This window comes from Xenopus tropicalis, chromosome 4 (assembly GCF_000004195.4).
Source record: "Xenopus tropicalis strain Nigerian chromosome 4, UCB_Xtro_10.0, whole genome shotgun sequence".
Classification (NCBI taxonomy): domain Eukaryota; kingdom Metazoa; phylum Chordata; class Amphibia; order Anura; family Pipidae; genus Xenopus; species Xenopus tropicalis.
The window spans coordinates 94,427,655-94,453,151 of NC_030680.2; the positions used below are offsets into that span (position 1 = coordinate 94,427,655).

The window sequence follows — 25,497 nt, forward strand, 5'->3', positions numbered from 1 at the left end:
GTCCGACTCTGGATGGAAGTAGCTACTTACAAGGATGGAGGTGGATATATAAACATTTAAATGAGAATTACTGCACTATGATATTTTGTGTGTTTTGTTTGAGACAAATAGAGCACTTATATTTGTAATGGAACTACAAACTATAAAGTTATAAGGGCATGGGATTTCTGTTTAAAATGGTTTCTTGAAAACACCAGCATGCACCAGCATTTTTGACAACATTAAAAATGATATTAGGAAATTCTGGACAGCATGACACTTTGATAATCCTCTGCTTGTTTGAATATGGTGACCAGCTATGGAGAAGAAAACACCAAACCACAAATAGTTTTACTGTAAATCACACATCTTAATATCTTCATTGAAAGCAGCAGTAGTTACTCCATGTTTCATTCCAAATTGCCTGCTTACATCTATCAGGTATAGTGATAAGCAAATTTTTTCGGCAGGCATAGATTTGCAGCAAAATTCCGCATTTCCCCGTTTCGCAAATTGTTTTTCAAAACTTCCTTGCGTCCAAAAATTTGCGGTCATGTCAAAAAAGGGTGTGGGCAGTCGCAGGAGAAGGGACAGATTTGCTCATCACTTGTCAGGTATATTACTGGTGCCCTCAGGAGACACTAACAAGGGTATCAAACTGACCGACAATGAACTGGTATAAACAAACCAACAGCACGTTATATGGCGTTGGAAGGTAGAACTAAATGGGTCTAAAATAAGTAATGCTTTTCTTATGTGAAAGATGAATCCTCTTCTTCACTGATAAAAGTGCCACTGAAAATGCTGGGGTTTGAATTGATGGCTATACAGCACAAATATTTCCATCTATACCTCTTCGTTAAAGAAATATATTTGATAGCTTATAAGCTTTGTTGTTATTGCTGCTCTTGCTAAGAACATTGTCATGATCGTGTTCTCATTGTTGTTATAAGGCACAAAGTTACTAACGTATAGAGGAAGGCAGGGCTTGCTGATAGGCACTTGGGAGATGAATTGCTCTGTGAATGGGACAGTTTAACATCCAGGTAATTGTGATGATCCTGCTCAGGCAGCCAAACCAGTGACTCTGCAGACTGTTCTCCGTTGGTGTTCCTAGTGTTTGAAGGCAATGTTGTTGTACTGAAAAACAAAAAGCAATATATTTTGTTTAATCACAAATGACAACAAGGACAGAGAACATTGTCTTTACCACAGTAAAGAGAGGGGCACAACAAAAACTACATTGTAGGACTAAAGGAGAAAGATCATTATAATCAGTGGGGTGCAAATTGTTATGTGCTCCTTCGTGGTTATAATTGCTTACTTGATACCCTGGGCCGGTGCCCTTGAAGAAGCAGAATAAGATAATCGACCTGTGGTGCTTGCACCAAAGTACCCCAGGCTAGAGTAGTTTTCTAACAGAAACACCAGGCTGGGGTATCAAGGAACCGATTATAAGCGCTGGGGTTGTCATACATTTGGCGTCCCTAGTGATTTCACCTTTCCTTTTCCTTCTCATTTAACACCACTGGCAACTGCAGTTTCACTGTCCCATATAGAGAACCATGAGCATTATGTTAAAGACTCTATTTCTGCTTATATGGCCCTTTCTATTTAAAAGGATGTCAGGGAGGCCCCATCCTTTTTTTTTTCAAGATGCTTTATCTGCCATTCCCTTACTAGCCCTGCTCTCCACCTCAGATTCCTTATTTCTCATACTATGTATAAGTGTTTCTTTTCCAGACACCTTTGGAAATGTCATTGCCTGCTCCCCTATCACAGTGACAATGTGCCATATTGCTAGAACAGATCCACAGTTATCATGCCAATTTGCTTACAGCCAGATAATTTACTAATCAGGCAAGATACAGCATTTAACACACAAAACTTTGTGTGGGAAGGATTTTTTATCTATTGAATAGTATCATTCAAGAATGATAACTTACTCCCCCCTCTTCTTCAAACAAGAACACAAATACCATATTTTCCTTCACATGGAATCTTCATAAGCATTGCTGCTATAAATCCTTTATAGGGCTATACATATATATATATAACACATATTAATATAACATTAAAGGACAGGAAATGCCTGTATATACTTTAAAGGCATACTTTCTGTTTAATTTAGACCTGTTCTCTGTGACCACAGTGAATAAAAAAAATATTTACAAAATCCCCAAAATATCCTCCCCCCACTCTCTAAAAGTTACCAACTTCTAAATCTTTCTGTATAGTTCAATTCAATCAGGTAAGATAATGGTAAGTTTCCCACTGGCCTTCTGTAGTAAATGAAGCAACATCTCTTTCATACTCACAGTTTTACAGTATATTCTAAATAACAGCATTGTTATTAATAAAGATCGAAGTTGTAAAGTGAGGTCCTATCTGTGTTAAAATAAAGTCTATATTTAAACTGAAAAATTATACACTGAAAATATCCGGCTAACCAAGGACACAACATGTGTTTACACTTGATTTTCCAACTGTCCTGTGACTTTCGATACTATCTATTACGCACCGGTAGTTTCTTTTCAAAACTCCCGAATGACATGCAAGGTCTGGGGTGGGTAGGGGGCATTTGGAGGGGGTATGCCTAAGTACCTTCCCTTTTGAATCTAGCAGGACCTAGTGCAGGCTACATTCGATTCAAACTTCATTCCACACATACCCATGCAGCTATTCATACTGTGGTAAACTGCAAAGAACATGGCAGACTCTGCCACCCCCCACGTGGGCATCGTAGAACATGTGTTATCCCAAACTTCATTGTTTGGAAGCCTAGAATGGATGTGAAAACTTTCACTAATCAGCTATGAGCTTGAGTCACATATATAGGAATGATATGCTGATGACACAAAATTGTGCAAAACTATAAGTTCCATGCAGGATGCTGCCGCTTTGCAGAGCGATTTGACAAAATTGGAAAACTGGGCAGCAAACTGGAAAATGAGGTTCAATGTTGATAAGTGCAAAGTTATGCATTTTGGTAGGAATAATATAAACGTGAACTATCTACTGAATGGTAGTGTGTTGGGGGTATCCTTAATGCAGAAGGATCTAGGGGTTTTTGTTGATAACAAGTTGTCTAATTCCAGGCAGTGTCATTCTGTGGCTACTAAAGCAAATAAAGTGCTGTCTTGTATAAAAAAGGGCATTGACTCAAGGGATGAGAACATAATTTTGCCCCTTTATAGGTCCCTGGTAAGGCCTCACCTTGAGTATGCAGTGCAGTTTTGGGCTCCAGTCCTTAAGAAGGATATTAATGAGCTGGAGAGAGTGCAGAGACGTGCAACTAAACTGGTTAAGGGGATGGAAGATTTAAACTATGAGGTTAGACTGTCGAGGTTGGGGTTGTTTTCTCTGGAAAAGAGGCGCTTGCGAGGGGACATGATTACTCTGTACAAGTACATTAGAGGGGATTATAGGCAGTTGGGGGATGTTCTTTTTTCCCATAAAAACAATCAACGCACCAGATGTCACCCCTTTAGATTAGAGGAACGGAGCTTCCATTTGAAGCAGCGTAGGTGGTTTTTCACGGTGATGGGTTGAACTTGATGGACACTGGTCTTTTTTCAACCCTATGTAACTATGTAACTATGTAACTATAATCATTTAGTGATTCTCCTATAGTTTGCAGGTTATGGAAATGTTAATATAGATATTGCTATATTAAAAACAATAAGAATACATTTAGCACAAGAATTTGTGAACAGCCCTGCTTTTCATTTGTTAGATGTTGGTGGTTTAGCACTTTCACCACTCAGTTTGGAATTCCCATTTTATTTTCAGAAGGCAGCATTAGGGAGATTGGCCTGTCTTTTTAACTTGTGTCAACGTGAAAAAACAATCACTCAGACTCACTCCACATTACTAACCACACATGAGCAAAATCCAGGCTTGAGAAGCACTAAAATCTTAATTCTATTGCCAAAGCCCCACACATGGCTTGGCATGTACTACATTTGAAGAAGTGCTATGCGACAATATTAAAACTCCCATACTTATAAATATTACAAGGCATTTTCTTTTAATGGGTAAAAGTCTGTTAAAAATACCAGTCTACCCAATTAATATTTTATAGAACAGATTTTCTGGTGTACGGTATGTAGACGGATTGTATCACTTGTTTGCCTTGGAGTTTTCCCTGAAGCAGGCACCAGCTCCTCTTAGTAGCGTTTTATTATCCAATATCCAAATCTTATTTCTTTCTTTGTACCTACAGACTGAGCTACAGACTGGTCACATGATGGCGTGTCACATAGAGTTTTATTGAATGGTTCCACTTCAGTGGGGGTGAGAAAGGCTGAATTTGCTTGTGCCTGTGTGAGTGTTTGTTTGGCAATAAAAAACAAAATCTGCTTGATCTGAGTGAGGCTGCCTGTGAGTGTGATGTGCATTATTGGGCAATAAGTGGGAGCATCCTGATGTTAGCAGAAGGTATATTTGATTGATTAAATATCACTTCCCATATTTATTATGTTTGTTATGTTTTGGGTAAGTCTTCCCATTGATTGACCTCTCTTCCCATTGATTTGTAGTTCCTCTCCAGTTTGTCAGTACTGCTTAATTTATAATAACAGTGCCAATATAATATTCCTTAATCACAGTGTCAGACTGGCCCACCAGGATACCAGGAAAACTCCCGGTGGGCCCAGGTGTCAGTGGGCCCTCCTATTCCTAACCATTTGGACTACTTCATGGTCATTCCCTATTTCTGAATGGGAACAAAGAGGAGAAATAAATGGAAGAATAGATGCTAGCATGTAAATAAAAGAGACTTCAAGAATAAAGTGGTTCAGTGAGTAAAGGAGGAAAACATTTTGGAGAGTGGGGCAATGGTTTAAGGTTTTCTGGTGGGCCCCTGGGATCCCAGTCCAACACTGCTTAATCATCTAATACAGGGCTGCTGAACTGGAGGATTGTGGGCTGGATGTGGCCCTCCAAAGGAAGGCCCCCAGTCTGTTCTAGGGCTCCACAGACTTCATTGTATGACATCCTCATCTTATTTACTCTGCACAAACATGCTGTGAGAATTAATTGTCCCACAACATGTAATAAATCAGACAGCCCTAATCTTATATACCTGTATAGTGAGTAATGTATCCTCTGTTGTAAAATATAAAGATATTATAGGTCTTATAAAGATGGGATATTAACATCTCAAACGCTCAGGTACACATAATCTGTATTTATGTTCCTTAACCCCGGCATTGCTGTATGTGTTGTAAGTGTATTTAGTGGGCTGTCAAGACACCATTTTTATATATAAGATAATTAAAAAATGTTATATTTGTATAATGGCAATTTCTCTGCTGCTGATTAAGATACCCCATAGCACTAAGACCTTAATGGGGTACAGTATGCAGCCTTTGCATCAGTTATAGCAACCTGTTATTAGTTATTAGACCTGGTACAAATGTGTAACTTCCTTTGCATTGCCCCATAGGTGCTCATGCTGTAAGTACAGGAAAATGAGATGATTTCCTAATAAAGGAATTGTAACATGGCTCCCATGATTAACATGAATAAAAATGTAGTCATTCTTTCAAAATGGCATAACTAATTATTGTGTTATGTAGCATGCAATGCTTTCTCATTATTTATATGCTCTACATTACCAGCACCCCAGCAACAAAATAATAGGAATTAGAGAATACTTACTGGGCTTTTCAAAGAAAACAATCTCTTAGACCTTAACTTAACAACTTACCGTATATACTCGAGTATAAGCCGATCCGAGTATAAGCCGAGGTACCTAATTTTACCTAAGAAAACTGGAAAAACTTATTGACTCGAGTATAAGCCTACCCTAGGGTGGGAAATGCAGTAGCTGATCACATGAAATGGATATACCTGATCAGTATTGATAATAATGGGAAATACTGTACTTAGGTACTAATTATAGGTAATTATTGATTGACTGAAGTTAAACACATAATATGTGTTTAACTTCAATCAATTATGATTAACTATAATTAGGATCTATAGGAAATATATACTACAGTATTATATATATGTAATGTATGTAATATGTCACATGTACAGTAATGGGAAAAGTTATATACTGCCCCCGCCAACCCTGTAGCGATTCCCGCAGCCCCCACCATCTCTATAGCCCACACGCACAGCACGGACAGTCTCTCAAAACGAAACAAGTCAGTCTTACACAGTGGCCGATTTAAAGTTCCTTCAGTCCCAGTTAATGTCGCTCTCAGCATGTCGGCTTCCCACAGAAGCGTAGCGCTGTGATAGGAACCACCTTCTACATTAGCTTGCTACCTGTTGGTGCGCTCCACAGTGGCGCCTGGGGCGGAAGTGACGTCACGCGCCCCTTCAGGTTGTCATGGCGTCACGCGCCCCTTCAGGTTGTCATGGCCTCGTCTTCCACACAGTCACATAGATATACTGTCTATCTATCTATATAGATAGATAGACAGTATATCTATGTGACTGTGTGGAAGACGAGGCCATGACAACATGAAGGGGCGCGTGACGCCATGACAACCTGAAATCATGGAGGGGTCTGAAATTCACATTGTAGGTGCATTCCCTCTGTGAGAGACAGCATTTAAAAATTCAGGAAATCACATTGTATGATTTTTAAAGAATTTATTTGTGTTGCATTGCTGCAGATAAGTATTTGAACACCTGGCAATCAGCAAGAATTCTGGCTCTCAAAAACCTGTTACTCTGCATTTAAATAGTCCACCTCTACTCCACTCATTAATCTAAAATAGTAGCCCCTGTCTCAGCTCTTTAAAGACACCTGTCCACCCCACAGTCAGTCAGACTCCAACTACTACCATGGGCAAGACCAAAGAGCTGTCAAAAGACACCAGAGACAAAATTGTGGACCTCCGCAAGGCTGAAAAGGGCTACGGGGCTATTGCCAAGCAGCTTGGTGAAAATAGATCAACTGTTGGAGCAATTGTTAGAAAATGGAAGAGGATAAAGACGACTGTCAGTCTTCCTAGGACTGGAGCTCCATGCAAGATCTCACCTTGTGGGGTATCACTGATGATAAGAAAGGTGAGGAATCAGCCCAGAACTACAAGGGAGGAGCTGGTCAATGACATGAAGAGAGCTGGGACCACAGTTTCAAAGGTCACTGTTGGTAGAAAACTACGCCGTCATGGTTTCAAATCATGCATTGCACGGAAGGTTCCCCTGCTCAAGTCATCACATGTCCAGGCCCGTCTGAAGTTTGCCAATGTCCATCTGGATGATCCAGAGGAGGCATGTGGTCAGATGAGACCAAAGTAGAACTTTTTGGTCTAAACTTCACTCACCATGTTTGGAGGAAAAATAAGGATGAGTTGCATCCCAAGAACACCATCCCTACTGTGAAGCATGTGGGTGGTAACATCATGCTTTGGGGGTGCTTTTCTGCGAAGGGGACAAGACGACTGCACTGTATTAAGGAGAGGATGAATGGGACCATGTATTTTGAGATTTTGAGCAACAATCTCCTTCCCTCAGTCAGAGCACTGAAGATGGATCGTGACTGGGTCTTCCAACATGACAATGACCTGAAGCACACAGCCAGGATAACCAAGGAGTGGCTCCGTAAGAGTCATATCAAGGTTCTGGAGTGGCCTAGCCAGTCTCCAGACCTAAATCCAATAGAAATTCTTTGAAGGGAGCTGAAACTCCATGTTCCTCAGCGACTGCAACGAAACCTGACAGATCTAGAAGAGATCTGTGTGGAGGAGTGAGCCAAAATTCCTGTTGCAGTGTGTGCAAACCTGGTCAAGAACTACAGGAAACGTTTGACCTCTGTAATTGCAAACAAAGGCTTCTATACCAAATATTAACACTGATTTTCTCAGGTGTTCAAATACTTATGTGCAGCAGTGCAATACAAAAACATTCTTTAAAAATCATATAATGTGATTTCCTGAATTTTTTTTTTAAATGCTGTCTCTCACAGTGGGAATGCACCTACAATGTGAATTTCAGACCCCTTCATTATTTTTAAGTGGAGAACTAGCAAAATCGCAGAGTGTTCAAATACTTACTTCTTCACTGTATATATAGTTTATGTATGTGAGTGTATAGATAGGTTGGTATGTGTGTGCGTTGGGGTTTGCTTGGAAGGGTTGAACTTGATGGACTTTTTTCAGCCCAACTTAACTATGAAACTATGGAATTATGTAGCTGACAAATTTAATTTCAAAGATAATATACAGTTTATACAGACTATACTAAATGCAACTTTTTTCAGTTCTAAATCATAGTTAATTTGGATTTACAAAAAAAAAAAATTAACAGAAAACAGATCTGTTCCAAGAATTTAGGCATTTACCTAGATGAAACAAAAAAGTGGGCATTTTATGTGCCAGACTGACATCCATATTTCAGGTTGCTCTGTTTATTTTGTGTAGCTGCCTATTTTAGGTTAACTTCTATTGCACAGTCTGGCTTTAACATACAATTCCTGGCATGCTATCTTACCCTCATTTTTCCATAGAAAGGATTTAAGGCTGCATTCCTTCTAATAAAGACAAACTAAAAATCTCTTCTCGCACCTTATAACAGCTAAATCATTTTTATGCCTGCATTTAAATCTTTATTCTCTTGGATACTAAGTTCTTTGAACCGCTGGCAGCAATCCTTGGGGTAAGGAAAAGGCAATTTTGAGATGATTTAACATTGGTAAAATAATGTTAACACTGCTAACATGACTTTATTAATGAACCTGAAAACGAACCCCTACCCAATACTCATTGTACTGTCAATATTTTCCCCACAGTAAGTGGCAGATGTATGAAAAAACAAACATGAGCATCCTGTAGGAATTCCAGCAATTATATTTTCCTTATTTATCAAAATTTACCATCAATTTGCTTCATGTGTCAAACCTTATTTTATGAGCAAATAGAAAACAATGTATTAAAATGTATCATTATTATCTATTTCAAAGTGTTGAAATGACAAAAATGCAATGTGTGCTACCCAAAAATATGGGCTTTATAATGAAGTGCAATGAAAAAAGGACACAAGAGCTCTCTGCCTCTTCCCATTACTAAACTAGACCTGGAATACACCATTTCCTATTGCATTAACATTTTCTTGAGATTAGCCCCAACGCTTCATGGTATAGACACAGAGACTGGGAATCTGAGTGCAACTATCCACCACTGTCATCTGTTTGAAATAAAACATCTGATTGTTTGCTTTGGATTATTATATGTGGTGCAATCTGACATTTAGTAAATTGAATTGCGAACAGAAATTTGATGTAAATACCTGTATAACAACATGCATTGATTAATGAAATTATATATATATATATATATATAATATATACACACACCAGTTCATATTGATAACCTACAAGTAGATTAGTCGCCCATGGTGAAATCTTGGCTGCTACTTCAATTTCCGAACTAAAGGAGGAAAAGTTTTCACAAATTAGGGAAAGGAAGCCTTGCCACCGGCAATGGGAAGGCATTTCGGTGTTGCCTGTGGTCCCCGAGATTTAAGCGTGGGTGACTAATCTTCCTGTGGGCCATAACCCTTAAAAAGAAAAACAAAGAAACCTGAAGTCTTTGGTAGGATCGAGTAACTAGGTAGCAGAACATAAACTGTGATGAAATGTTTTGCAGAAGGGCTGGTTTTCATTATCTATAAGCAAGTTATCAATGTTTTATCTCACTAAATTCCGTTATAAGAAAAATGGAGATAAACCAGTGATAAATGTAGCCCAGATAATATAGTCCAGTTCCATATATTTCATTAGACCATATGTAACCACTGTATGAAAGTAATGCATTGTGCACTGCTCATCTGAGATCCAACAAATAATCCACAAACCAGAAAGCAATAAAATAGAGAACACCATTTTTTTCAGACACTTAGACCATGGGGAGTATAAAGGACAGCCTCTATATCTCCTCTGGTTTTGGAAGTAAAATAAGTACAGGGTAGTTTATTTTTATTTTTACAAAAGCATACCATCTCCAGTACTAATATGGATCTTATCTAGAAGTCAAGGTATACTTAATTTTGGAGGTTATCACCACACTAGATTTGTGTTTAAAGAGGTTTTGTTGTAATTAGGCTTATATCTAGATTGTAAGCTCTACGGGGCAGGGACCTCCATCCTCTTGTGTCTTTGACTCTTAACTTATTGTAACTGTACCTTGTATTTATTTGTGTTTATCGTTATACTTTGTACAGGTATAGGACCCATTATCCAGAATGCTCGGGACCAAGGGTATTCCGGATAAGGGGTCTTTCCGTAATTTGGATCTCAACACCTTAAGTCTACTAAAAAATCAATAATACATTAATTAAACCCAATAGGATTGTTTTGCATCCAATAAGGATTATTTATATCTTAGTTGGGATCAATTCCAAGGTACCGTTTTATTTCTACATAGAAAAAGGAAATCAGTTTTACAATTCTGAATTATTTGATTATAATGGAGTCTATGGGAGATGGGCTTTCCGTAATTCGGAGCTTTCTGGATAATGGGTTTCCGGATAAGGGGTCCGATACCTGTATTTATCTATTATTAAACATACAGGAACAAATAGGCAGGCACATCTGGGGTCCCTTTTGCGTCAAAAAAGTTGTCAAAAAGCAGCTTGTAGTGTTGATAAAAGTATCAAAATGTATTTATTCCATAAAAAACAACTGCAAAAGCAAAAGCCTTACGCGTTTCGTACCCACCAGGGTACATAATCATCGGCCTATGATTAAGTACCCTGGTAGGTACGAAACGCATAAGGCTTTTGCTTTTGCAGTTGTTTTTTATGGAATAAATAAATTTTGATACTTTTATCAAAACTACAAGCTGCTTTTTGACAACTTTTTTGACGCAAAAGGGACCCCAGATGTGCGTGCCTATTTGTTCCTGTATGTTTCTGCATGACTCCCCGAGCTGATGGTCTCATTATCTCAACCCAGCCTTTTTTGGGTACTTTGGATTTGTCCTCTATTGCCTTGGATAACATCTGATCTTATACCACTGTTTTTTGTTTTTTTTTTGCTGCTCTTGGCTGACTTTGGAACCATTTACTGATCTGCTTTTCTTGTTCATTTTACTCCAGTGCAAAAAGAAATATTTTACATTCTGCAACTTTGAAATGAACTTTGCATTACATCAGTAACTTATCGGAAGAGACAGATGTTAGCTTAATGGTTTCCAGTTGTTAAACTTCTTTTAGCAGAATGCACATATTATATTTTATAGCGGGGAGAGAGTATTTTGTGAATTTGTCTCCCCTTTTGTGAGGAAACACTGCAAAATATTCTCTGCAGTGTTTTCCCATGTATACTCATCATATTTATGTATGTCAGGCTTCTAAAAGAATAGGTCAAATCAATTTAAGAAACACAGAAAGCCCTAAAATCATTTCCGGGGCCACTAAAGGTCATTAACATCTGCAAGCGCAGTGAGCAAAGTGCAATTTCAAGCACATCTGCCATGTTTTTTCCCCATAATTCAGCAGTTTTTTAACCATAGTTTTGGCGTTGTTGGGGTTGCAAGGGGGTGTTGGAATAATGTGCCTGATGCAATTGCAGGAAATGATTCTAAATTCACTATAAAGTAGATCAGACCCAATTATGCGGAACATGGTATCATTATATGGAAATGGTATCATGGAAATTGTATAATTTCTGGTGTTTGGCGTGAGAGTGACGTGCACTCGAACACCGAAGCTACTGCTGGTACAGAGGTGGAATGAGAGGCAGGAAGAACAGAGCCGTGCTGAGCGCAACTATGCAGAAGTGCAAAAAGTGCATCTTGATTCAAGCAGCTTTAATAATTGGAACTTTACACTCAACTGTGGGGAAATCTGTGCCAGTGGCGATTGCAATTGCAGCTGTAAATGTACCCCTATTGTTTAATTGTATAATAGCGCATTTGTTTGAGTCTTATATATATTTTCCTGAACACATTTAAAAGTCTTTTCACTATAACATACAGGTTTTCGACCTGTTATTTTGAATGCTCAGGACTTCTAGATAAGGGATTTTTACAGTTTCTGTAATTTGGATCTCCATACTTTAAATCTACAAAAAAATAATTTAAACATTAAATAAACCCAATAGGATTGTTTTGCCTCCAATAAGAATGTATTATAACTTTGATGGGATCAAGTACAAGGTACTGTTCTATTATTACAGAGAAAAGGGAAATGGAGATCATGGTAGATGGCCCTCCTATAATTTGAAGTTTTCTGGATAACAGGTTGCAGCAGTATTAACAGACATGCCTCGAAACATACATGTCTTATCAATATGCTCAAGATCAGCAATTTGAAGCCTGTAGCTTTACATTCCAAATAAGAGTAATGCCTTGTTTAGCAATTTGTCCACATCCTGTCTATATAAGGTTTCTCAGAAAAATATTACATGGGGGGAATTCACAAAAGTGCTGGTAAGTACACAGTTTTAAAATGTTGTGCGCCAAAAAATGTTCTCCATAAAGTCTTAAGGCAAATTAACATTTTTTGAAAATTGACGGTAAAGGTGGAAAAATGACGGAAAATTGGTCTGTGAATAAATCGGCTCAAATACAACATTTTTAGGTAATTTTTCCTTACTAACATTTTTGTGAATTCCCCCCATAGTATCCCTAAAGAGCTGTAGAGATAAGTACTCTACAGCTGGAAAGAACCAGCCTGCAGCTCCTTCGTGCAAATGATAAAATCTGATTTATAAACTGGGAATACACATGTAGCCTCAACATTTGATCTCAACATTTATATTATATGAAGTCAGTTATGCTTGGGATTCATCTGAAAAGACACTTCCAATGTGAAGCTTGTATGTTCTGAACTGATGGTTTGTGTGAACTTTTGCTGCTATATAAATAAAGGATGGTGATAATAATAGATTAAGGATAAGTGTTCTTGTAATGGGAGGAAAAAAGAGGATGGCACTGAAGTTAAATCTATCTGTGCCTTGAGAAATGAGACTGAATTTAATGCTACATAGACAAGGTAGATGTTATATTATAAGTTTTACTTTTGTACATTTATTCCCAGTTTGTGAGTATGCAGCACTCCAGCTTATTCAGCTTACTCCAGCTTACAACACATATTAACGTCAGTCACATAGGATATCGACTCCAAGAAAACATGCTATCCCAGGGGCCTCGACACAAGGAGATCTTCCTCTTGGAACAGAAGGCAAATTACATGTGTAATTCATTTTGCTTTTCTTGTTTTGTGTCATAGCAGCTGTGTGATGACAAGTCTCATTAGGCTTCTCTGGGCCTGTCTGGCACAATAAAAATAACGTCTACTTGGGATTTCTTTTTGTCATTCTGTGATAATGTGCCTTGCACACTCTCAGCACTTTGCAACTGTCCTTAATTAACCTTTCGCTTCCTTACAGTCACTTTATATATGTACAAAGAAGAGTGACTTCATAAAGGTTTGCACTGGCTGTACAATTATTAATGTCATATTTGAAGGATAAATAAAGCACCACTATTTTCCATGCAATTAACTTGAAGAATACATAAAAGTTAAAGATAAGGCCATTTATCCAGTCTGCTTAGCTCACTACCAAGGAAAACATCCAATTAGCCAGGGGTGATTAGTCCCTACGACTACGATCGTGGCGACTAATTGTAGTTATTTAACCTCTATAGGCTAATATACAAGTTGTCACGACTGTCAACCCACCAATTTGCAGCGCAGCAATTAGTCGCCTCAACTTTTTAAAAGTTGCGGCTACTAATCGCCCCATCTGTCTTTGTCCTTAGTGTTAGTGCTGTGATATGAGGTACACAGGCACAGCCACAAACAAAGAGTGGCCCCTAAAGGGGTTGTTCACCTTTAAGATAAAGTTTAATATATTATAGAATGCCTTATTCCTAGAAAATTTGCAATTGGTCATCATAATTTTTTTTTTTTTTTTTAGTTTTTAAATTATTTCCCTTCCTCTTCTATGTCTTTCCAGCATTCAAATGGCAGTGACTGACCCTGGCAGCAAAAACAAATATTGCTCTGTGAGCTTACAATCTAATTGTTATTGTTACTTTTTAATCCTTATATTTCTATTCAGTTCCACTCCTGCTGCTGAAATTCCAAACTGGGCGGCTGCTGAACAAAAAGCTAAATAACCAATTGCAAATTGTTTCAGAATATAAATGTCTATTTCATACCAAAAGTATTTGTTATTTTTCCCCCTTTGTGCCAGATTAGAGAGGCATCAGATGGAGTTTTTTGCCTTCCTCTGGATCAATTAGCAGTTAGGCAGGTTATATATAGGCATTAAGGTTGAACTTGATGGACGTATTTTTTATCCTAATTTACTTGTGTTTCTATGTATAGAGTTGCACATTACCATCTAGATATTTAGGAGTATTTTTACCCAGAACTTCAGTCTGCCCTGGGTGTGCCCAGTCCTATTCATCAATTTATGAATCGGATTCATTACAGTTCTGCCTAGACAGAGAAAATGGGGATGGTGTTCAGAACACCCTGCCTGATAGCACAGCTTCTACAGAGCAGAGGGTAACATCACATTAACTGGATACATTTAAAAAAAAAAACTCCACTTCTAGATTCTAGGTGTTTTCGAAATTGATTTTTAGACTTGATATTATTTTTTTAAACTTGATATTATTGCTGCACAACTATTCTTTTTTGGCAGTCAAAATGCAAAATGAACTAGTCTAATGCTGACAAAAACAATGGGGCTTAAAACCTTACACTTATGTCTTTGGCCTTAATTCCAATTTCTACAAAATAATTGTTACTCAAATATATTTTTAGCCAGATGACGGCCTCTTTGAAAGGCTGAGCTTAAATTTAAAATGTCAGATCAGCCATATGGCAAAAAATGAGCTCACCGCAAGCTCCCTGTTTGAAGGGAGCAGTCTGGCTTTAAAAACAAATGATTTTCCTATGTTAATGAAAAGATATCACATTCCGCCTCACTGTTATGGAAAGGAAACAATTCTGATTCATGCAGCGAAAATTCACCTTTCACATGCAGTTAAAGGAAATTAAAAATTTGGTTGAAATGGCACCAAACTATTACTATTATACGTACACGTATTGTTTTACTTCAATAAAACGACTTCATTGTTTTCATATTATAGCAAGAATTTCCAAATAATGCCTATATGCTCATCTATTCTCATGAGCAATGAAGAGTAATCCTATTTACCACCTGTAGCATGTAGATATATTTGGGGCATGGGGTGCATATAAAATGTTCTTCTAAAGGGTTCAATAATAACTCAAGTGCAGTGCAAAGAGCAAAAGTGTGTCCACTGAAATTCTATTCTCAAAGCTACTTGCCTAAATACATACTCATGATAAAATGCAGTTTGTATCCACTTTGATGCATAAGAGACCTCAAATTCACTCCATGTAAAATGTTATTCTTGAACCAACAAATGTATTTTTTTAGCTGTAATATCGGTATGTAGGCAGTCATCTCGGTACATTGTGCCTAAGTCTGAGCTTTCAGAAGAAACCAGCGCTACACATTAGAACTGCTTTCAGGTAACCTATTGTTTCTCCTACTCACATGTAACTGGAGGAGTCCCAAGCTGGCTTGGATTTCTTACTATTAAGTGTTATTCTGATATCTACTAGGAGCTGCTATCTTGCTATTGGTGCTGATCGGCTGCTGGGAGGGGGGTGATATCACTCCAACTTGCAGCTCAGCAGTAAAGTGTGACTGAAATTTATCAGAGCACAGGTCACATGGCTGTGGCACCCTGGGAAATGAAGAATATGGCTAGCCCCATGAGAATTTTTAAAATTAAATATAAATAAATCTGTGTTTTTAAACCTTTAAGTTAGCTTTTTGTAAGTCAAAGAATGTCTAATTCATGTTTTATAGGTTTTGAATTAGATGCCTTCTTCTGCTAGGCGTGGGTCACTGACCCCAACAGCAAAAAACTATTGCTCTGATGTGGCTACAATGTAAATTGTTACTTTGTATTACTTATCATTCTATTCAGTCCCTCTTCTATTCACCCAATCTCTCATTCATACAACTGTCTAGTTGCTAGGGTAAACTGGACCATAGTAACCACTGCTGAAAAAGTGGTCTGAACCCCCAAACAAAAAGCTAAATAATTCAAAACCCCCAAAAATAAAAACAATTGCAAATAATCTTAGAATATGAATATGTACATCATACTACAAGTTCATTTAACTATGCTGTTCATGCACACTACACCTTTATAATTTTGCTTAATATAGGTGAAAGCCTATGTTTGCCCAGTTTCATGGGTGTTTTCTGCATGGGCTAAGCATAAATGTAATAGATTTCTACTACTGAATTAATCATTCTTTTACCTCAGTTTACATCTGTCCGTATGCCTAGTGCTACTCTTGCCATTTTTGCTGGCCACACCTATAATGCCAGACGTCAACAAAGCTGACAGCACCACATGTAACATGTAGGTCAGGCAGTGCTGTAGCTCTCTGGGGCATCTACCATGTATAACCAGATGGAGCTATGGTTAACTTGCATTACATTGTTAGGGCATACATATGGGTGGTAGTAATTAGTACATACCTATCATCTAAACGAACCCAAAGGTCATTGAACTGCCTTGGTCTCTGATTCCTGTAATGCTTCCGATGCCAACTATTCTGCTTTCCAAACTCTTCCAGCTGACTAATACTGTCTGGCAACAGGAGGTGGGGGGGCAGCATCTCCTCATCCGACTCGCCAAAGTAGGAAGCTGTCGCAGGGACGTGATCAAAATATTTCATTGCTGGAGAATCGGTTGCCATGGAGTCATCCGAGGTTGGGTTTGTTTTGGGTTTTGCTCTAGAAAACAAGATCACAAGATGATAATCATAATCTATAAAAGATTAGTTTTATTGACACAGGGAGTGGTATTAAAGGCATTTCAGCAATGTATGCAATGACTAATCATATTTTTATGACATTCAGAAGAGAAAGCGGATTATGATTTGCTTCCATTTTTAAAATTTTACATTACAGAAGAGAATAAATATTTCAAGATGTTTGAAAAGAAGTTAAGAGTCATCTATAAGTATAAGGAATAATGCCTTGGAATGTCGTTATATTTTACTTAATAATTCAGTTTTACAAGTGCTCTAGTACCAATAGCATAGACTGTTCCACGCGGTCAAACACCTTCTCTGATTAACCGTCCATATTGGCAGTAAATGTGTTGACTGTTGAAAAATGTCCCTCGTGGTCAGGAGAGTTCAATAATTCGGGAAAAGTACTCAAACTTTGTATTTCCCAGTTCAGTATTTAGTCCATCTAAGTGGATAATTACCTCAGTGCTCATTCAACAAGCACTTCCGTCCAAGGTCATACTGTGCTCTAAACATGGCATTGAATAAAAATAATGCATGTCCTTGCACATTTAAAAAATGCACAAACTAGGGGACACCTATGAGCTTCCCCTCCTACCCCCATGAATACAGTGCTGACAAATGCAGGAAGCTCTGTATTTATGGAGGGAACCCAGGTCTTTGCAGTCAATTCTGGAGTGCAAGGGCCTGTGGCTAGAGTTGCTGATGGTGGGCAGGGTGTTAACGGGATAGGCAAAAGAATATGAAACTAGGACTAAATAAAAACATAAATATGCAAAAAGACAACAGCATCAGATAATAAGATTGTCCATGCAACCCTGCTGAATAAACTCCCAGCGAGTGGCCTGATTTCTCCAACAAAGCATCACAGCTGGCTCTTGGACAAGATGTGCCTTAAAATGCAAGTGCAAGGCAAACCTGACCCCATGAAAAAGTAAGCGAACAGGGCACCCTCCCCTGTTGTCACCAAAAGCTTTCTGACAAGCTGGTGAAAGAAAAGCCAGAGCCAAATGGAGACTCTGCACTTGTAAACAGGCACTAGTTTGATGAGGAAGGGGACTGTTTACCTAGCTACAGTGTATATACTGGGCCCTATGTGAAACACTAATAGTCCCTAAACTTAAGGTAAGAGGACAAGTTCTGTAAAAATCTGATAAATCCTAAGAGTGGTGCCTACTTTGCAGAGGTTTTGGGACAGTGTTATCCCTAAACTAAGGGGAAAATATCACTTGCAATGAACTTTGATGTAGAGCTTGTCCAGGTGACTAAAAGCATGGGTCTGTCAGTTCTGGAAGATGCTTTTTGGTAACTGTCCATTGTCTAAATAATTATTATTGTTTAATACTAATGGCAGACAGTCTTTTCTCCACTGGCATTTCTACTCATGTGGTAAAAAGACTCAGGTGGTAACAGTACCAGAATCTTCCAGGTGGCTAGGCTGTAATAAGCACAACACAATACCTGAATGATAATCTTTTCTTTATACTTTACAGATAATAACAAATCAGATTGTTTACACTCAGTGGATATGCCTGTATCTGAACACAGATCCAGTATTTAGTATTGTGGCTTTGCGTGGAAAACTTTAGTTACTCATATTTGTTTTTTTGTAATGTTCCAGCACATATAATTAACATTTTATCATATTTTATTTTATTTTAATATGTATACTATTCCCAGTTTTACATACCTAACCATTTTTTGCACTGTACTTTGCAACAAAGTTGGCTATCACATTGGTCTAAGATATAGTTCAAGTTTCTGACCACCACATTATTAAAAGTGGTTCCTTGTCGGGACCAAGTGTATGTGGTGTAGTACAGTACATTGTCAAGTTTGACTTTGCTGGAGTCCAATAATCCATAGTTTAACAAAGGGAAGCAGGGAATAGCAATATGAAGAGGGCTGGCCCCCTCCCCCTTTAGTTATAGGTGGCTTTGTGCAGGTGCAGGAGCAGGACCACTACTGCAGCGCTCCCTCTCTACTAATGGATTCAGAGAGGTGGTTTTGTCACAGTTGGTGGGGGTGCCCTGGCTCTAGTGAGTTGAATGAGCAGTGGGACAACCTCGGTTGGGGATTTTGAGAGGAGGCAGGAACCGGGGGTTTAATGCCCAGGCTCAAAGTTGGTCCTATAAAAGCACATGAGCATTGTTTACTGCTGTTTTAATGTTGTGGTACAAGTGGTCCTGTTACAATAATGTATGGTGTGTTATGTATTCATTTATGTTTAAGGACATGTCAACCCCCCAACCAAAAATTTTAGCAGAGAAAAGCCTCACAGCACTGTTTAAATACCTGCCACTCCTGTCCCTCAAAAGCAAACACTGAAGCTGCAGCGATCCCTTGGAGTTTCTCTCACTGCAGAGCTAGATAACTCCCTCTCCCCCCTCCCTTCAGAATCTCCTTGTCTGCCTGGCGTGGTGCACATGCCCAGTTCCAAGCCGTTTAATGAGCATGCTCACTTGAGATGAATCTCTTCTCTACACAGCAGACAATTGAACTCTTTAACCACGCCCACAGTCAATCCTCCAATGAGCCGATCGCATAGGCAGTTGCTATACTAACTCTGCCTTTGTAAACAAGAGATCTGCAGGCATTTTATAAATGAGTCTTGCAAGCTTAAACAGTGTTTGCTGAAATACTTAAGCAATGTACACTTCATTCCTGTTTAATTTTATTGTTGTTTAATGCCCTAACAGTTTCATTTTCAGGAAAACGCTGTCTGTACAGCTTTGTTTAAAAAAGCAGAAGCTTGAAAAAAAAATCCTTGAAGAGGTCAGTTGCGCGCTCTCATTGATGTCACCCGGCAAAATGGCCGCCGGGTGACATGCAAAACGGAGCAGAAAAGAATGCGGTGGTGCAGGCTGTAGGAGGAGATTGAGTGAGCGGCACTTATGCGGTTTAAGTGGGGGTAAGGCGCCCTATCCATTAGAAGTGAAATTAAAATTAGGGTTGACATCTCCTTTAACAAACAAACCTTCTCTTTCCAATTGTGTGGTCTAGTGTCTGTTCTTTGGTGGGGCACTGGAAAAGTAGGGACAAAGAAGGAAGATAGCCTTTCTCAACAATGTATTTATCATGCACACTGTCTAGGACTGAAGCAAGGGATCCTTTACAACAGTGATCCCCATCAGTCTTAGCTTAGCTTTCTCTTCATCTATGGACTCAAAATGCTTTACTGGTGCTCCTGTCCATGGCTTTGTATCCATGTAGGTACTGCTTATTAAAGCATTGTAATGTCCATCATAGCAGTAGCCTCTAGCTGTAAACCAGAAAAAAATCCTTTGAGGTAATTAAATATAAAAAGCAACAATCTTGTTAGGTGTTCTATAGTCTATATATAGTTAGTACAGGTATGGGATCCCTTATCCGGAAACCCGTTATCCAGAAAGCTCCGAATTACGGAATGCCTGTCTCCCATAGACTCCATTTTAATCAAATAATTCAGAATTTTAAAACTGATTTCCTTTTTCTATGTAGAAATAAAACAGAACCTTGTAATTGATTCCAACTAAGATATAATTAATCCTTATTGGATGCAAAACAATCCTATTGGGTTTAATTAATGTTTTATTGATTTTTTAGTTGACTTAAGGTATTGAGATCCAAATTACGGAAAGACCCCTTATCCGGAATACCCTTGGTCCCGAGCATTCTGGATAATGGGTCCTATACCTGTATTTAGTTCTATAGTTAAAGGTACAGTACAGGAAATTGTATAAAATTCCTTCCTCCTATGCAACAGCTTTGCTATAGCCAAGAACATCTCACAGTATATAAATCTTGTTCCCTTTATAATGTTACTGGAATCGGATGATGCCTCTGAGTTATTTACTTTATCAGACACTCATACAGCAAAAGGATTTGTCGACTTTCACTATGATCATAATTGCCCAAGATTTCTTCTGGGAAATTCCCTCCTTATTCCGTTCCCTAACTGCTGGTTGACCTGGTGTCAGCAATAAGATAAAAAAAATAAAAATGTAGACCTTGGAGATACATAATCGTAATTGCACTAAATGGGTCAGAGAGAATTAACCTTACCAGATACTCTGAAAGTTAAAATAAATATTCAGTCCTGTAAAAAAAAAATCCAGAGATTATGCTTTAATTACGAAAATTTCCTCTGGCTTAAAATTCTAATGATTGTGCCAGATTTAATTCAGAGGTTTTTAATTTGAGCCAAGTTACACACCAATGAAAAGGGGAAGTTGTAATTAAACTCTATACAATTTGTGGTGGCTCAGCAATGAGTCGTGTTTTTATTTCACTGCCCTAGAAATACAGACTTTGGATGATGTTGGCCAAGATTTGCAGTTTCGCCTTTACAATAAACACATTGTGACAATGCTGCCATTGTAGAAAACTCAGTAAAAATGACTGACGGTACTGTTCACAAAACTAGCAAGCAATTTCTCAATAACGCATGATGAGCAGCTGAATCAAAAAAAAAGTTTAAAGGAATACTGTCATAGGAAAACATGTTATTTTCAAAATACATCAATTAATAGAGCTTCTCTGGCAGGATCCTGCATTAAAAATCCAATTTTGAAAAGCTTAAACAGTTTTTTTTTCTTCATTTCCCAGGGTGCCACAGCCATGTGGCTCTGATAAACTTCAGTCACTTGTTACTACTGAGCTGCAAGTTGAAGTGATATTACCCTCTCTCTTCCCCCCCCCCCAGCAGCCGATCAGCAGAACAATTGGAAGGTAGCAAGATATTTCCAAGTCCAGTATTCCAGTTCAGCTACCTCATTCAAGCAGGCTATCACTCCTGTGCTCCTGTTGTAGCACTAATTGCATGTAGACATCATATAAGATAATGGAGGACACCTGACACTGCAGGGCTTTGCTGCAATTAGTGTTATTAGTGTGTTCCACTACATGTTTCGGGCAAGTCACTTGAAAAAGGGCTTTGCCCGAAACATGTAGTGGAACACACTAATAAACACTAATTGCAGCAAAGCCCTGCAGTGTCAGGTGTCCTCCATTATCTTATATGATGTCTAAGGTAGCAAGATAGCAGCTCCCAGTAGATATCAGAATAGCACTCAAAAGTAAGAAATCCAAGTCCTGCTCGGGACTCCTCCAGTTTCATGGGAGTAGGAAAAACAATAGGTTACCTGAAAGCAGTCCTAATGTGTAGTGCTGGCTCCTTCTGAAAGCTCAGACTCAAATACATTTGTTGGATCAAGAATAAAATTTTAAATGGTAGAGTGAATTATTTGTTATGTAAACAGTGTCATTTAGAAATAAAAAGTACACTACAAAAATCAAGACAGAATCACTTTAAATATACCCTCTGTAGCAGATCTGAGTGCTCTATTTGGAACAAAATTGCATCACAGTTCAGGGGCATGTGACCACAACTAGAGCAAGACAACAATTACATACATTAGTTTGTTTAATACAGGTATGGGATCCCTTATCCATAAAGCTCCAAATTATGGGATGGCCATCCCATAGACTCTATTTTAAACAAATAATGACATTTTTAAAAAATGTTTTCCTTTTTCTCTGTAATATTAAAACGGTACCTTGCACTTGATCCCAGGTATAATGAATTCTTTTTGGAGGCTGTACTTTGAAAGTGGTGTTGTCACACTTCTAATTGTGTGTTCATAAGGTATAACATAACCCATGACCACAAACCAACCCATAAATCAAATCGCAGTTTTCTGATTAGCATTTTTCCCTTTGTATAAACAATTTTACCCCATCCACCAGAAGAGAGTGGATTTATATTTTTTATTATTTTTGTCAATGAAAACTTGTAATAACCCCCAACAGTCACTTTTTAAAATCACATTGGTTAGTAAAGTGACTGGCATATAGGGGGTCAAAGACCAATACTATACCCCTGGTGGGCCAGGTATCAGTGGGCCCTCTTGCTTCTAACTGTTTAGCCTATTTCATGGTCATTCCCCATTTCTGTATGGGAACAAGGAAGCTTGATAGATGGAAGAATAGAGTATAGTACGAAGAGAAAAGAGACTAGGGTAATAAAGAGTTTGAGGGAGGGAAGGAGGAATTAAAGTTTTGAGAGTGGGCCCATTGTCCAGGGTTTTCTGGTGGGCCCTTGCCATCTCAGTCTGACACTGAGGTGTATGTAGCTGCCCCTACTTTCACTGCTTTTGTTACTCACTAGTAGTAATTTAAAGTGAATCATAGCTGAAATTTTGTTCATCAAGTCTTTGTGATGCAGTTTTTTCTGCATTGCATTTTACCTGTGTGAAAAATTAAGATATTAGCATTTTGTACTGCTAAATGTTTGTCTTAGAGCTGTGGTGGCTGCATCTTAAGGGTTAACTGAATATGAAATTCATGAGACAAGGCTAATTAGCATTTCATTCAGATTGCCATTAAATGCTTAAATCAAGTCCTATTAGAATTATTTACAATCATCACCAGCCTTGTGCATCCACTTCTATTATAGCTGTATGTAGTGAGATTTAACCTCCCCAATGTTTGGATAATTTCTGACATTTCCCTAAGCTAAGCCTCAACTGTGGCAGTGTTAATGAAACTCAAAAGATGACCTAAGAAATTCAGAAATATGAAGCTGCAGTGGACAACTTGAAGTAATGGTTCTTTACTGTTACACTGCTGCACCTCTGGGCTGGCACTGTAAGTTTAGTATATAAAAGCTTTTCTGACCATATCCTTTAAGATTGGCTTTAAAAATGCTTTTTCTGAATAGAACGAGAGAAAAATTTACCTCCTCAGCAAAAAGTAAATTCCCAATGTTATAGAAAGTCATAGGGAATTCCTGACTGGCAGAATAGTAAAAACTCTGTGTGAGAGCAAAAAAACGCAGTCCTTTTTTCCAGTTTTACTGCCTGGGGCTTAAATGAAACTTTTCCTTTTCAGCTAGTCCAGTCGCTTTAGACATCTTTGAATAACTAATCGCAAATAAATGGGTCTTTGTTCTAGGTTTTTTTTCCTTCCCCGTATTTTATTTGACACCACTGAACTATCGCTGTACGGAGAGAAAAGAAAAGCCTTGTATACAGTAGCAAAGGCTACATGTTAGATTGACATCTAAAACTTACTGTCTCCTAGATTCCCAGGCAAAAACATTTCCTGTATTTCACATACTGTGAAAATTGCTACAGTGTATATGCATTGCAACAATGTTGTCAAATAAACTAAATACTGTATTTTCCATTTAAAAGCTCACATTGAATATGCAATGACATCTCTCTATCTAGGGTATCTAGGTACATAAACATTTTTAAAAGGGTAATGTTTCTGTTTTAAAAGGAATACCTGAATACTCAGTTTAAAGCTAAGCTGCCCTTTCATCCAATGTGCTTGTTTCTCAGAGCTCCTCTCACTCCCTCTGTATTGACAAAAATGCATATATATAAGAGTAAACAGAAGAGTCACTAGCCTTTAGGGCACTTAGTAGCTGCAATCAACCTTTTAGTTATTTTAAATAGGATCTGACATACTGAGGGAAAGTTCTACTCAAGCCCACAGCCCACCTGGTTTTACACCTGTATTTGAGACATGATTCTTTTTTCCAGATGCTGTCACAAGACAGCTGTTTATTACCTGCCCCCAGGTAAGAGCAGTTTAGGATTTTCACTAAGATCATGTATTCACACAATTATATTATATTTAAGCCAGAGCTTTATACGCAGTGACATCAAACCATTCCCCCACCAGTATTTTGCACACATAATCATAGCTTAAATTGGACTACTTTCTACACTACACTAAAGATGTAGTTCAACTTTTGTTAAAGTTCCCTAAGTAGTCTTGATTGCAACAACAGCCATTTGGAAATATCAAGTTTATTTAAGGTTCTTTTTTTCTTTTAAAGCCAGAATTTACCTGATTCAGTTGCTAAGGGATAAAAGCTTTCAAGAAGGAAGAGTCAGGCGCAGTTCACCTTTTGAAAACTTCTCCCTCAGTGTGGCAATAACACATTTAAATTTAAAAAAACAAACAAACAAAAAAAAAAATATATATATATTTTTATGTAAAAAATGCTGATGCACACCAGGAAAATTTCATCAAAAAAAGATACTTATTTTTTTTTAAATCCCTATAAGTGTGTGCCTCAGCCTTTTTCTATATATATATATATATATATATATAGATACAAACAGTTCAAAAGCTGCACACCAAAAGTTTGGAACGCTACCTGGGTGCCTGGACAGAAGGATAATGTGTAAATCAGCAGAAGAGAACGGCACTCACAGGAACTTTTTCATACTGGAGACATCAAAAAGGCATTATAAGCAGTGAGGTTCTTTATTAGTCCGACGTTTCAGTTCCCACAGGGACAACAAACTTGCAGTACACAGTGAACGTTATTTAAAGCCCAAAAGGGCACCAAAATGGTTGCTAGGCAACAACAAACAACATGTACACTTAATGTGAGAATATGGACACAACACGGATTAAACAAAACAGTGTAAGGAGCGTGGGCTCCTTCAGTATGGTATCAAGGGCGTACATAAATTACAATACAAAGGGTACATAGAGTAGATCAGCGCGCTCACCCGAGCGCTAATAGGTACAAAGGGTACATAAAATAAATCAGCACATTCTCCCGAGCGCTAATATACTAGCGCTATTACCTGCACAGCACTCGCCAGCGCCAAGTCCCAGGCGCCCCTTATGACACACACACTCTACTTCTGATCGCGGAGGAGTGAGCGCTCCCCTTTACTTCCCCCAACTGTATCGCTGTCCTGCCGAATCGTCTGAGCGGCTTGC

General features: G+C 38.3%; 1 protein-coding gene across 1 annotated transcript in view; it reads right to left on the bottom strand.

Moving 5' to 3' along the window:
- Positions 1 to 512: 512 nt before the first annotated feature.
- The window catches only part of trabd2b (Trab domain containing 2B), a 157,782-nt gene continuing 132,797 nt past the window's right edge, over positions 513 to 25,497 (bottom strand). The window contains exons 6-7 of the mRNA XM_018093581.2: positions 16,490 to 16,747; positions 513 to 1,119 (exon numbers count right to left, since the gene is read on the bottom strand). Of these exons, the coding sequence (XP_017949070.1) occupies positions 903 to 1,119; positions 16,490 to 16,747 (475 nt within the window). The 3' untranslated portion in view covers positions 513 to 902. The remainder of the gene's footprint in view (positions 1,120 to 16,489; positions 16,748 to 25,497) is intronic.